Source organism: Acanthisitta chloris, unplaced genomic scaffold (assembly GCF_000695815.1).
Source record: "Acanthisitta chloris isolate BGI_N310 unplaced genomic scaffold, ASM69581v1 scaffold25062, whole genome shotgun sequence".
NCBI lineage: Eukaryota > Metazoa > Chordata > Aves > Passeriformes > Acanthisittidae > Acanthisitta > Acanthisitta chloris.
Window position 1 is genome coordinate 146878 of NW_008662635.1, and position 14705 is coordinate 161582.

At 48.1% G+C, this 14705-nt stretch overlaps 1 protein-coding gene across 1 annotated transcript in view; it reads left to right on the forward strand.

Moving 5' to 3' along the window:
- MEGF11 (multiple EGF-like-domains 11) overlaps positions 1-12982 on the forward strand; it is a gene marked incomplete at its 5' end in the record, with an annotated part of 97310 nt that extends 84328 nt beyond the window's left edge. Inside the window, 3 exons of the mRNA XM_009070677.1 lie at positions 5652-5708; positions 11971-12177; positions 12822-12982. Coding sequence (XP_009068925.1) covers positions 5652-5708; positions 11971-12177; positions 12822-12982 — 425 coding nt within the window. The remainder of the gene's footprint in view (positions 1-5651; positions 5709-11970; positions 12178-12821) is intronic.
- Positions 12983-14705: the final 1723 nt, after the last annotated feature.

Genomic DNA, 14705 nt, shown 5'->3' on the forward strand with positions numbered 1-14705 from the left:
AGGTCTCCAAACCTCCATCCCTCTGGCTGGTACTGTACTTGCCTTGGTGTTGTGCTTAAGCATTGCCTCACCCAAGTGAGGCTTCCAGAGATGGCAGAGAAATCAAGAGCGTATTGACACGGTGGTTTGCACACCATCAGCCTTCTGCAGGCAGTGCCTCCTCTGCTGTGGGCTGTGTCTGCTCCAGCTGTGCCCTGGGCACGCAGAGGGTCCCAGCTGCCACACGGAGAGGTGATTTTCCAGCAGCAGCATCTGGATGGCAGCCCTGGACTCCTCTCCTGGCTGGCAGATCTGCACAAGGCTTTGTGCTTGGTTATTGCCGAAGTTATTTTCCTTGAATTGAGAGAACTCGTGTTGCCATTGCATCTCTTTTAACAAAATACACAGATGTCTTAGCAGATCCTCTTAGTGCCAAACAGCCTCTCTCTGCATGCTGATGGGTTTGATCCATCCATCTCCATTAGTTATTTTGGAGCTGCCAGCATGTCACTCCATGTCCACAGGCATCTGAGTCGTGGTCTCTGGGTGCTGAAGGAAATCCTGTGTTTTCCAGCATGTTTGTGTTCATTGCTTGGTGAAGTGACTTTCCTTTGTGATTTTCCCTAATGCTAGTGAACAACTGTCAAATTCATACAGATAAAGGACTGAAATGGTGAGGCCAAGGTAATAGTCATCTCCCATTTTTATTCATGACATTCTTGGGCTGTAGTCTTGGGTGGGAACTGTCTGTTTCTTCCAGCATTAACCCATTATCATACTTTTTGAACAGCTCAGTAACAAAATCCTTGACAGAGAAACTGCAGACTGGAGACCCTACAGCTATCTGAATGAACTAGGTCAGTAATTTTTACACACTTTAATCACTTTAGTAGACTTTAGAGCCATTCCAAATCCAAGTCTGCCTTTCATAAAGGCGTTAACAACAATGATGAATCTCGGTGTTGTCTTTATTTCACAATCAGGATTGCCAGGAGTGAAAGATGAGAATTAAAAACTGTTTCCTTTACCACAAACCACAGACTGGAAAGCTGAGTCAATATTCATTCTAGTCTCCCTTCCAAGGTTGTTCAGTTGAATCACTATCATCTACACTATAAATGTTTTTTTAAGGACTAACTTAGGACATTAAAAATTCAAAACTGGGATTATTTTTTTCCCTTTTGTGCTTGATAAAGCTTAGCACTAAAAGCTGACATCTTGACAAAGGTGTGGAGGCTCTGTGGGAACTGGGCCGTGGGATCCACCCTTATCACCCAGTGAATTATACTGTTGCCATTTTCCAGGCAATTCTGAACCACCAAGCAGTGCAGCCAAGCCAAGAGTGAAGTTTAATTGCCTTTCCTCAGTTTATTCTCCCTGGCTTCAGTTTTAACAGGGTTTTCAGCAGCTCTTATCTCAAACCCTCCTCAGATTCAGTGCTTTGGGTGCAATTTGTTATCCCATCTGAGCACTTGGAGTTTGGCTTGTCAGTGGCAGAAAACATTTGTCCTTTCCTTTACTGGGATTGTGAATATCTTGCTGAAAATTTGAAGGATGGAGGAAAGTGCAGCATTAAGGGATATTATGGGGGTTTTAAGGTCAACTATCTCACAGCTCATATGGCAAAGGGCAGCACCAAGCATCACATCTTGTCACTGCTGCTGGTCACACACCATGCCTCACCCCAAAGATCAGATCTTCCCTGCATCAGGAAAATCACAAACCTGTCAAGCTTCAGTGCAAAACCTTTTCATCATTAAAACCATTAATGTGTTCTTCTGTATAACAAGCTGCAGAACCACTGCTGTGCTTATCTGTACATGGCATAGGGATGTGGGGGGGTGTGAGGGTTTCCAAATGCTCCTCACTCACATCAACTTGATTTTCCTTTCACCATTTTGCTGCTTTTTTTGCACACTGTTTGCTTTATTTGTGTTTATCTTGCTGTGTGCTGAGCTCTCTGTGTGCTGCATCTGTCCTGCATTCATGCATTTTATTTTACTAGCAAAATCAATGCTAAATGCCTCTGCAGTAAGGATGATGTAAAAGTGATAAATACTTTACCTAAGTGTTCTACAGCAAAACACTCATTTTTTTCCATGGCATTTTGCATCCAAGATACTTTTTCTTTTCACAGTAATTAATAAAACTGAGAATTTTTCTTCCTTTTCAGTACCAAAATTAATTCTTCCTTGTGCTAACTTTCACAATGTTGAATCCTTTCTTAGATCAAGCCCATTTTTACACTAAACTGTAAAATGTTTTAATTTCCTGGTATGACTTTTGTGCAATAAAAGCTGCAGATTGCACTTACATGTGCCAGTCCCAGAAGAAAGTGAAAAATCTTCAATTTTGAATGGTAAACATAAAATATAAGCCAAGCCTAATATGAGAAACCAATCACACAGGGAATCTTGACCTTCAAACTGCAGCATGTGTGGAAGTACTGCAATTAAAGAGGTGTTCCACCTTCTCATCACACTGGCAGCCTTGGGTTTATGACACAGATGCTCCAGCTGATGTGTTGGAAGAGCAGCCAAGCGTTGGCCAGGGCTGGGTTCAGCTAAAACCAGTTAAAATAGCAGTGAACAACTGCACAGCTCCTCTGCTGTGACCCCATGAAGTGTCCTGCAGAGCAGATGTGTAAGACAGCTAGGGGTGAGGAAGAGAACTTAATGGAAAATGGAAGAGAAACTGAAATTTGGAATGGATGAAAACACTCAACTCTTCTGGTGGCCTCCTGGTTCTTCAGCCAGCAACTGCTCCAGCTGTGGCAGCAGTCCCAAGGGACAGGACCACCGAGATGAGAAGGAGCATCAGGCTCACAGGAATATCTGTAGGCTTGTTAGAAACTGCAAGTGTCCTAAATATGAATTATAGTTGGGGGGAAAGAAATTGCAGGAATATCCATGTGAAAATTAACTCATTCATCTTCCAAAACCTTCAATCATAAGGAGTTTTTTTAATTCCAGCAGATCTTACCAGACTTCAAGTATTTTACCTGCTTTGCAGGACTCCATTTCCCAGCTTCCTGTTCTTTCCAACTGGGAAATGCAAGGACAAAGCCTGGATTTTACTGCTGGCACATCTGCATGGGAGCTTCAAGCAGCAGGCCTTGTCAGAGAGCTAATCGTGGCTGTTCACTGGAGTCGGAGTCTAGGGAGGAGCACAAGTCATTCCCATGGATGTGGGCTTGAGAGATCAGAGTTAGGGGACTCTGTGGTGCCAAGAAGAGGCAGCTTGATCACCTTCACTGTGTGCCACTGCCTTTCCAAAGCAGCTCAGTCCTACCAGTTTCAAGGAATGGCTTGTGTTTGCATTTACTCTCCACCATCTCCTGTAGCAGAACCAGAATTGTTTGCCCTGTGACTAATGTCTCTTGCTCCAGTCCAGTTTGCATTGAGCAACGGCAGAGTCCAGCTTCAGCTCCTATCCCAAGCAAGTCAAAACTCCTAAACCACCAACTGAATTCAGAAGAGGTTGTTGTGCTCATTAGCTGAGTGCTGGGCACAGTAGGCTCAGTTAAAAATGGCTTTATCTATCTGCAATGGTTTTTTACCAGCAGCCCTCAATGCAGAGCCCAAAGTGTGATTTGCAGCACATTGTGAGTGACTCAAAGCTGCATTTATTCCAGAGGACCAAAGCTGCTAAGTTTGATTCAGATCTGACTTTGCATTTTTCTCAAAGCCCAGAGGTGTGCAAAAGTATTTCCAGCCGAGGCTCTGATTTCACCCCAGCAGATAATTTCACTTCAAACTTAAACCTGGGCTTTCCTGAAGTGCCAGATTCCTGGCCTGGTTAGGATTTTTCCACATTAACTACTTTTGCAGCTAAAAAATATGCCCATCATTCATTTCACCTCCTGAGGAACACAACGAATACTCAAAAATGCCCACAGGATTAGATAAAAAAGGAGACTAAAGGCAGAATTAGAGGACTAGGTTGGGAAGGGTTTTGAGGGGTCTCGTAGCTCTCCCAAAGGCAGTGCACCTCTCCACGGGCCCTTTGCTTCCCTGCCACTGCCTCTCTCCATGGGTACAGCCCCTTCACCCTGTGACCCCAGTCGTGAGCTGCTCCATGGTGTGAGTGCTCCTTGCTGGAGCCACCCCATGTGTTTGTGAAGCTCCTCCTAATACTGCTGGGTCATTCCTGCCCTTGGAGGCTTGCTCAGCCCTGGCAGGGGCAAGGGTGATCACCAGGGATGGCCCTGGGGAGCATCACTGCTGGGAAAGGGAGCCCCAGCACTGTGGATGTCAGCCAAGGGATGAATTAGCTCCATCCTCTCTCAGGGCTCTGCCCTGGCAGAATGCAGGAGAGAGCAAGCACAGAGCCAATACTGCTGTGTGACAGAGCTTCCCCACTATGCCCAAACTCCCCAGTCAGCCTTGCCCTCTGCATCAGGGTGAGTCTGGGAATTGGCTCAGAACCAGTGGTGGAAAACAAAGTAGAAGGAGCTCAGACTGGGGGGGTCACTCCTGGCCAGAAGGTAAAGAGTTCCATCACAGAGGGCCAGTCATGTACCACCAGCCCTTTTCCTGTGCTCAGGGATGAGCACTGAGAACCAGAGCAAAGGGGTCGGTTTGTCTTTGATGTGTCAGTAACACATTTATTGTCTAATTTAGTCATTCTGCTTATTTGGCAAAAAAAATCCCCAAAGCTGTCATGAAAAAGGGACTGTTACAGCATTGCCCATGGCAGTGACAACTATTCTGCAGAGCTCAGAGGACACACAAGGACACGTAGCTGAGAAACCTCTGGGACATGCTGTTTGCAGGGCTCTTTTCCCCCTGTAACTTAGTTACTTGATTGGGAATCCCATAAGGCACAAAGACATTTCTCACTAACCAAATTTGTATTGATTTTCTCAGTCAATAAGAAAGACCAGACTCTATAGTTAAACAGATTTAAAGGCTTACATTAGATTTTCTTTTTGATTGATATCTAGGGTAATCTGCAGTAGTGAAAACTGTTGCAAATAGTAGTGAAAGCTACTGCAAAAAAAAAAGTTGTGAAAAGGTTCCCATCTCCTTCTATCTCTCCTTCTTTAAGGAAGGAGTTGCATCAGACAGAAGTGTTTGCTGTCAGCTCTGCTCCCAGTGCTCTGCTGTCAGACCTCAGTGGTCACTTAGGGACTGTTGTCACATCAGTTATTGAACTGTGCAATTTATGAGCAAAGTTATAGCAGGTAATTTAAAGAGATTGTGCACACCTTAGAGTCTAAGGCTTTGGCTTAAATACACACTATCCATGAACCAAACAAAGCCTAAAATTAGTGACAGACTGATGCAACACAACCTGCAGACTCAATGGGAAAGGACATATTTTAGGCTTCTTTCACTAATCCAACCCAACATTTCAGTAATGAATGTACCAGCAGATGATTTTTTTTCCTGATCTCCTGATGGATAGCTGTTCTTGGTAACCAGCAGTACCCTGCTGGAGGAAAACCTTCCCTTCCAGGGAAGCTCTTAAGCATATGCATAATTTTAGGTGTGCATGGACTCCCTGCTGAAGCTGAGTGCTGCTTACAGCCGAGGATGTGCTTAAGAGCCTCCCTAAATGAGGGCCTTGATGTACAGTTTAGAGGGAAGAATATATGCTGCTCAGTAGTCAAAGCAATCCAATTTACATAAATATTTATTTGTTTTCCATTATATATCATTTTTATGCAGGTGCTTGTGGGATGGATAGACGTCAGAACACATACATAATGGAAAAAAGCTTCAAAGGTATGGTATCCAGTGCTGCAGAACCCTGCACAGGTGTGAGGAGGGTGTCCTAGAAGAGGTGAGATAGGAGCCCTGAGCGCCGGGGAGAGAGGCTGTGCAGGGACAGAGAGGGACAGAGCAATCACCTGCAGAGAGGCATGCGTGGCTCCACTGGCAGCACTCCTGACTCCCAGCCAGATGTCTGGGCCCATGAATTATGGATGCAAGGCTTCACAGGGCCACAGGCTCTGCCTGGCACAGCAGCACAAGGCAAAAAGGGAGGGCTTAGCTGCAGGGCCAGGAGGGGCAGGTAGGGCTGGCCAGGACCCACTGGCCACCTACCAGGGCTCTGGTGGCAGTTGCTGATGCCAGACTGGTGTGTTTCCCTGCTCTGTAAGGCTCTTGGCCATCCTGAACTTAAAGCCACTAGAAACAAGCTGACCCTATGTGGCCCTTGCTGCGAGGGATTTAGAGCAGAGCTGGAGAAAAGCCCTCCCTGAGGTCATTAGCCACTCACACTGGCACAAGTAATTGTGGGCATTGACTCCAGGGCAGGTCTAAAAAGGGATCACAGACGAGTCATGAGCACAGGGCCCAGTGGTTTTACATTTCAGTTGTCCTCCAGGTTTATATTCAAAATATTCCAGTTACGTATGGACCACGGGACCACTTGGCAGAGTGGTGCCCACAAGCTCCTGACAGTCTGGGCTGGGGTTCAGCACACTGAACTTGTGCTCCAGAAGATGGAGCAAGGAATCTGTCTCATGGGGAATAGGCAGGTTTTAGGCTGAGGTTCTTGAATCCAAGGCTGTGGTGTTGGTACATGCCTTGGAATGTCCCTCCATCAGCTGAAGAGGCAAATACTACTGCACAGTCTCTTCCCATAATGTCCTTGAGATGGTGTTGGCTGAGTCATGGGGACAGTGGTACTGTCACACAGCTGGTCTGCTATGGCTGAGGTGTTCCAGAGCCTGACCTTTATCTGAATTAACAAGGAATGTGGAAAACTATTCCACATAAAAAGCAATAAGCAGCTTATAGCCAGGCCTGGAGATCAATAATCACTGTGGAGCTGCTGTTTTCCAAATGCAGCGGTGCCATATTTGCTAAGGCATCACCTTTTCACACAGAATCACCAGAGGAAACTAATAATCCATGACCAACTCTTTCTTGACAAAGCTAAATTTAAAATACTGAAAGGGTTGTGTATATACATGATATATTATATACCATATACAATATACTCTACCCACTGGTTTCAGCTACATCAGCAAATCTCTTTCTCAGGAAAAAGTCTTGTTACATTATAGCTACTTGTTCTCTTTACATGGAACGATTAATTTCATTAGTTTATACTAAATGGCTGTGTTTACAAAGACCTGAAAATTAGGCACAGTCACACAGAGAGGTACCAGCATGAACAGAGGAAAAGAATCACAGTAAGAGCAAACTGTGAAATGTATCTTCTGTTCCTACATCCTTTGTTTATTATTTAGGATCTGAGCCATTTCCTTTATATGTTTGTCTCTTTAGAAACTGAAAACTCTGGCCCAGAAGCCCTGTCAGGAAAGCTGATGTGTCCTTTGTGGCTGCTCAGCTGCCTGAGACAGGGCAGGGTGCTGGGACACAGGGACACACCTGGCTTCCCAGGGATTTTGGGTAGCTTACCTGCAGGCAGGTAGCAGCTGAGGGTTCTCAGCAGCAGTTGCCTTTGGCTGGCTGAAGGTTCCCACAGTCCCTTCTGAAGGTCAGTTCCTGGGCTCAGGCAGCCCTGGGGCTCTGGCAGCGGTGTGGGCACCCCCAGTCCCAGAGGAGTCTCCTGCCAAAAGGAGCTGAGAATGTGCCAGATGCTCAGCATGCAGCTCTCCTTGCCCTGCCAGGTCCTGCATTGGTTTTGACTCACTAAATTCCTCTGAAAGATGGAGAGAAAGAAACTCCCAGTTCCAAAAAAAAAAAGGATTCTGTCAGCAAAAAGACTTGGCAGGCAGGTGCTTAGGTCCTATCTGCTTTCATCCACTTTAAAGCTGATGTCTTTTCCCACCAGTATGATCTAACTGGGGAAAGCTTGTCCTGCAGTTGGAAGTGGTGCTTGGTGCTCCTGACCCAGCCCAGAGCCTTCCGGGGGGGCACAGGGGCCTGTGGCTTGAGGCTGAGGTCAGGCTGTGGTGGGCCTGGTCCACCACCTGCATCCCCAGAGGAGACCAGAGCCACCAGTTCCTCAGGGTCAGACCACAGGCCTGGCTGGAGGCTGTCCCCAGAGCAGGGCACCAGGAGAGAGAGGGATGCTCCCAGTGCGACCCGGCACGAAGAATGGAGTGGCCATGCTGGTAGTGGAGGCCCAGGGGGTCAGGCACAGAGGTTTGGGCTTGCCAGGGTCACTCCTGGACAAGCCTAGCTCAGCCCACGGTGTCTGGCAGCAGCAGGAACTCTCCAGACAGTGAGGGGCTGGATGCCACAGTGCCTGTGGCACATGGTGGCAGGGGCTGAACAGTCACAAGATTTCCAGAGCAGGGCTCAGAGCAGCTTCTTCCCTGTGCATGGTGCTCAGTGATACCATTCCCAAGCTTTTCCTTGCAGCCGAGTCCTTTTTTAGAGTTATTTTTTTTCAATGAATGCTGATGCACTGGTGGAATAGTGTGACCTCAGGCACTAAGATTAAAAACCCCTATGCTTTGCACAACAGGCAGGAAAATCCCAGCAGCTGGAGGCAGCTGGAGGCACTAATCTCAGGGCCGTGGGGCTCAGTTCAGTGTGGTTCATCTGGTGTTGTACAGAAATGTGTCACTGCACAGCTCCAATAAGCCCTCACTGTGGTACTGTCCCCACAGCAGCCACGGTTGGCCAGGCCAGGGACAAGAGCCAGCAAGGCACATCATCCACAAAGGGGGTGAGATAGCAGGAGAGCAGCACCTTTCCTTAGGCCTTCCAATGTGGCAGTGGGTTCCAAGGTTTGCCATTAGGCTGCTAGGGGAAATTCAGGGCAGAGGAGAGGAACTTAGTCTGTGGGAGGGACAAGTGCATTTCCAGTCCCTGCTAACAAAAATGAACCCTCCAAAGGCTGGTGATTGGTATCCAGGCAACGCAGAAGACAGGGACTTCAAAATTAGAGTGTATTCCCCATATTTCTCTAGATGTCCAGTGCTTCCAGTGAGTCCCAGTGCTGTGGTGGCAGTGCCACAGGTTGGGCTGAGCTTCCACCTCCCTGAGAGCTCAACCCCGTGGGCACAGGGGAGGATGAGGAGGCAGCATGGCCAGAGCTCACACATGGCCCTCAGCACCATGGGCTGAGAATCTCTAAACACATTTGTTCTGGTTAAATTAATTCATGAAGCGAAATTTGACAATTGATGCCAGACATCGCAATTATCCCCAAATTACCTTCATAACAAAGTAACTCAGCTGCTTCTGCATCCTTTAGAGTTAAATTCTCCGTGATCTGGCACATAATGTTTGTTGTGGGCTAATGACTCCCTGGTGTACAGCACAATCCCAAACATTGGCTGGTGCTCCATAAAATATGTTGTATCCAGAGCAAAGGTCTGATCCCAGGCTAGGCACAGAGCTCTCGCTTACGTCATCAGGAATTGGCTCTTAGGCATGTTGTTTCACAATATTTTCTGGGAAAAGGCAATTCCTGGGAGAGGCCAAACAAGTCTGGGCAGCCTGAGTGGTATTTCACTGGTCTCTTCTGACATGGTCCTGGGAAGGGAAGGGACACCTGTCTGGGAGGTAGTGTCAGCTGTAGCAGCAGTACAGATGAATTTTAGCTTAGGGAAGATAAAAGTAGCTGAGTTGGACTTAATAAAATAGCTGATGTCCTGGAATTTTTGCCTATGCCAAGCTCTGATGTGCCCAATTCCATAAACAGCACAGACCCACACAGCTGCTCACCTGCTGCTGCAGCTCTGCAGGAGAGCAGGACTGCTCACTCTTCCCCCTTTGCAAAGCCATCAGTCTTGCATAATCTACATTTCATGAAGCTAACCCCAGCTCTGGTTGGATTTGTTCCCTCCCAGCCATGGTGCCAACAGGGCTTCGTGGTGGACTCTTGGGGCACAGAGGGAATCCTGCCTTTCACCCCATGAGCATCTGCTCAGCAGCACAGCTCGAGACAAACAAGCAAGTTTGTGATGATCTTCCTGTCCTCTTGCCCCAAAATTTAGAGCTGACTTATTAAAGGCTCCTCAGGCTCTCCTAATGAGCACTATATATATCCCTGTGGCAGCCACCAGGAGCTGCAACTTGCAGGTGGAGCTGAGCCACTCTTTGGCTGAAGATGAAATAAAAGCCTCAGGGCTAAGTCTCTCCTCATCCAGGCTATGCCCCTGAAAGCAGTGAGTGCTCCTGCTCTGTTCAGCAGCACTGGGAGCTTTCAGCCCCTTGCCCACATGAGAGAATTCACCTCTGTACTGGAGCCTGGGCCCAGTCCAAACAGCACAGGTCTCTTCAGCCTGAAGATTTTAATTCATTCATTGTTAGTCTTTGTCTGTGGTCTCCTCACCTCTAACACTGACAGATTCCAGACTGTGTTGCACCTGAATTTAAGTCACATACACAGCAAAGCCAACAACACTGAGCTCACTCGTGTGCAGAAGCCTTTGTACTCTCAGGGTTGCTCCATAGAAGGAAGGGATGGAGCAGCTTTTCACTGCCTTGTGCTGGGATGGGGTTGGAGAAGGTGGAGAGCCAAACCCAGGCCAAAAGCCAGGGAATATTGGTGATGCTTTGATTCCTGTCTCCTGTGATGTACCAGACCAGGCATGTTTCACTTGGAAGCAAAGGCACTGCTAATCTCACCCAGGCTGAAGTCAGACCAGGAGTTTCTTAGCTTTGCACTGGTGCCAGGGGCTCTGCCAGCCCTCGGGTCCTTGAGGGGCTCAGCATGTCCAGCTGGCTAGTCTGCAGTGCAGCTTCCCACTAACCCTGGGAGCTCAGGGCTCTCCAGACCTGCTGCTGTCACTGACACTGACACCCAGAAAGGCATCCCCTTGGTGCAGGTGGCAGGACACAGCCTGGCACCTTGCTCAGAGCTGAACCAGCCGAGGGGCACCAGGCCCAGGGGGTGATGGACACACAGACACAAGCCCAGAGCTGGTGGAGGGAGAATCAGAGTGGAGCAGAGCTGGCAGGTGAGGGAGCAGGCCGGGGCGGAGAGGCACGGAGCCAAGGTTTGGAAAGGAGAAGCGATATCGTGTTGTCTGTCTATTTCTTAACCTGAATTTCTCTTTTTGTCTCCCATAGTAGACAGCGGGGGCAGCTGGGATTGCAGCTATTTTGCAAGTCCCACTATTTCACCGGGAGTATTTCATATATACCAGGATCTGCCTTTGTACTGTAACCCAGCACAAGAAAATGCCTCATCTTTCATTGCATCGCTCTAATTCTAAATTACTGGCACTGCCCAGCAGGATGCACACAGCAGCAATGGCACGTTCTTGAATGTCACTGTTAAGACCTATTTATTCTCTATTGTTTTTTATTTTTAAAGCAAGACTGGCACTGTACCTTGCAGCAGGCTGGCATACCCCAGCCAGGGTCACCAACTGGGGAGACCAGTGCTCACAGCCTTCACGCCAACCTTGTTCTCCCCACGTAGCACCTCCTTCACTGCCTCCTCTCCAGCCCAGGGGAGAGGAGCACAAGGTGTCTACAGCAATGGGAGGGCAAAAAAGCAAAGCACAAGTGAGGCTATGATGGAGGCTTGTCCCCCTGTGGAAACCCAAGCGTTCCCTGCTTGCAGGAGCAGCCTCCTCCCATACTTCTGGCAGTCAGTTTCTCCTGGTGCTGGATGGCTCTCACAGGGGCCATATGCACTCATGCTGCACTGGTGCAGTTCTGAGCCTGTGGCAATGTTTTTCACCCTAACACAGGGCACTGGATGTCACCAAAGCCCTGGGACACTAACCCTGCAGCCCAAGTCCTGCCTGCAGAGCCACGTGCATGGGTTGGTGGAGCAGAGTTAAACATGGTTCCTTAGGAATTAGGGGGAGGGAGGGAAAGGATTGGCACCTCAAATTAAATACTGCAGTAAATGACAACTAGAACCTTTTACAGGAAAACCTTCGGTACTGAGCAGGTTTTCATTTCTTTCCTGCTAGTGAGTTGTGGATGCAATGGTCTGGAACACCCAGAGCACAAGCGCCGGGTGTCTGTGCTGGATGCTTCAAGGATCCTCCTTCCCCCCTGCCCCCTTGTCCCCCCAGCCTTCCTGCAGAGGCTCTGTTGTAATTCACCCAATTAAGCTAACGACCCCTAACACTCCCACTCCACTCTTGTTTTGCAGATTATATGAAAGAATCCGTGTGCAGCTCCAGCACTTGTTCCCTGAACAGCAGTGAAAACCCATATGCCATCATCAAAGACCCTCCCATTTTAACCTGCAAACACTCCGAGAGCAGCTACGTGGAAATGAAATCACCTGGTCACAGGGAGTCTCCATATTCTGAAATGCCAACTTCATCAACAGCCAATAAAAACATCTACGAAGTTGGTAAGCAGTGGGAGGCACAGGGGCTGCTCCAGGGGTTTAGTGTAGATGCTGGGATTTTCCTTTCCTTACACAAGGACTTGGCATGCTGCAGGGAGGCACTAGCAGGGGGAGAAGGCCTGAGCATCGGTGTGTTCAGCTGGGGAGCCAAGTGCTGCGGTGGTAGATATCCTGAGGTGGAAGGGATACACAAAGATCATGGAGTCCAACTCCTGCCCTTACACAGGACAGCCCTGAAATCCCACCACAGAATCATAGAATACCCTGAGCTGGAAAATACCCACAAGGATCATCAAGTCCAACTCCTGCCCTGCCCAGGACACTCCAACAATCCCACCCTGTGCCTGAGAGCATTGTCCAAACGCTCCTTGAGCTTTGTCAGGCTAAGGGCTGTGAGCACTTCCCTGGGGAGCTGTTCCAGTGCCCAGTATCCAACCTAAACCTCCCCTAACACAGATCCACACCATTCCCTCAGGTCCTGTTTGGTGCTTTGCTCCCTGGTGTGCCCCATGTGCTGCCAGTGAAGCTGTGAGAGGATGAGCTGTTTTGGGACACCAGTGTCCTGTGCTTGTGACAAAACATGAGTACAGTGGCTAGTTTTGGGAGTGCTGCTATCTACCATAACCCACATTTCCTTGCTCCCCCAGAGCCCACTGTCAGCATAGTCCAAGACGCCCGCAGTCGGAGTGCCAGTTACCTCCAGAACCCGTACGACCTGCCTAGGAACAGTCACATTCCTAGTCACTACGACCTCCTCCCCGTAAGGCACAGCCCGACGCACGGGCCCTCTTGGGAAAAGCAGTCTTAAAGGGATGAACTTCACTGGGGCCCTGTGCTGCCAACACAAACTGGGAGGAAGCCAAGGAGAAGCCAATCCCTTTCCGCGCCGCGGGATGCTGACGGACCACAGAGCGGCTGACGCAAGGACCTAACGTGACACGACATCAGCCTGGGCCAACTGCTGCTGCATGATATTTATAAAGACATTTTTATATGGGTAACTGGAACTAAAGAGAAACTCCTCCACGTGTGACTGGAGTGCATCACCCCGGGAAGGTGTCTACGTGCTCCAGGCAAAAACTCTCCCTGGTGTGTATTCTAACCCTGGCTTTGCTGTAAAATAAACCACAAAAACATGTTGAGTAGAAGGACTTAAAGGTGTACATTTCTACCGACTACATCAAGAAACTTTTACTGTTAGGAACAAGGTGACTAGGAATATGCTGGAATTTATTTTCATCTCTGCCATGGGAATGGACGTTTTTCTGAATGAGCAGGGAAACTTGTCATTTCACTGGAAACCTCATTTACTGCCATCACCGTGTGCAACCTGTACAGATCATGCTTGGTAATCAGCACTGATATTTTCATCTTGAATATTAACTACCAGGGAATTTGAGATGAAGAATATTAACACAGACACTTCCTGTGCAGTGTATAAATCTTTCTAAATGTCCACTGATCCTTGCAAATGACCAGTTTCCACAATGAGTCTCCCACCCAGCTTTTGACTTTGATTGGCACAGATAGGCTTTAATTTTACCCTACACAGCTTTTGTTAGCTAAATCCAGCAGATCTGTCAGGCAGTGTGAACTGCTGCACCTCCATTTCCTGCCCTGGGACACTGCAGGTTTGCATAGACCAACTCTGGTTTCATTTCCTTTCCCAAAGCTGAGACATTTTGGCTTGTCTCTCCCATCTTTCCAAACCATCTCCTCATGATTCACTTCTCAGCATGCCATGGATGACACCCTTTAATCTGAAAATCCAGCAGATCTGTCAGGCAGTGTGAACTGCTGCACCTCCATTTCCTGCCCTGGGACACTGCAGGTTTGCATAGACCAACTCTGGTTTCATTTCCTTTCCCAAAGCTGAGACATTTTGGCTTGTCTCTCCCATCTTTCCAAACCATCTCCTCATGATTCACTTCTCAGCATGCCATGGATGACACCCTTTAATCTGATGTGCATTACCATGTAGTGCAACTTTATCCATTGATGCTTCTATCTGAACTGCAATTAAATGGAGCTGAAACTGGGTTTTCTTTTTCAGCAGCTGTTTGTGAAGTACTTATCAAGGGGTTGACCCATGGTAAAGTTTTGGACTGAGCCACCATATTTTTTTTTTATTTATGATCTTTGTTGACCTAGAAAGTAGATAACTTGCCGTTAGTTCCTTGTAGATTTTGAGCATGAAGTAGTATTGACTCTAAGTATGTAATTTTATTAGGCAAACGTGGAAGTAGCAAGTTGATTGCCTCTTAAATATAAAAAACCCCATTCTGTTACACATTGCCAGTCTGATGGAAGCAGAAGAGAATGAAACAACCCCAGCAGTTTGCTCACAGCACCATCACTGTGTGTGTGACCTGCTGGTCACAGGGACTGGCAGGAGGAGCTCTCCACCTCAGAGGCAGCGGATGGATCCTGGCTCCAAATCAGACCAGGTGCTGGATCACTTGGAGCAACGTGGTGGGGCCCAGCCCTGTCCCCACAGACAGGCTCAGCCCTCACCCTGGGACTGAAGCCCA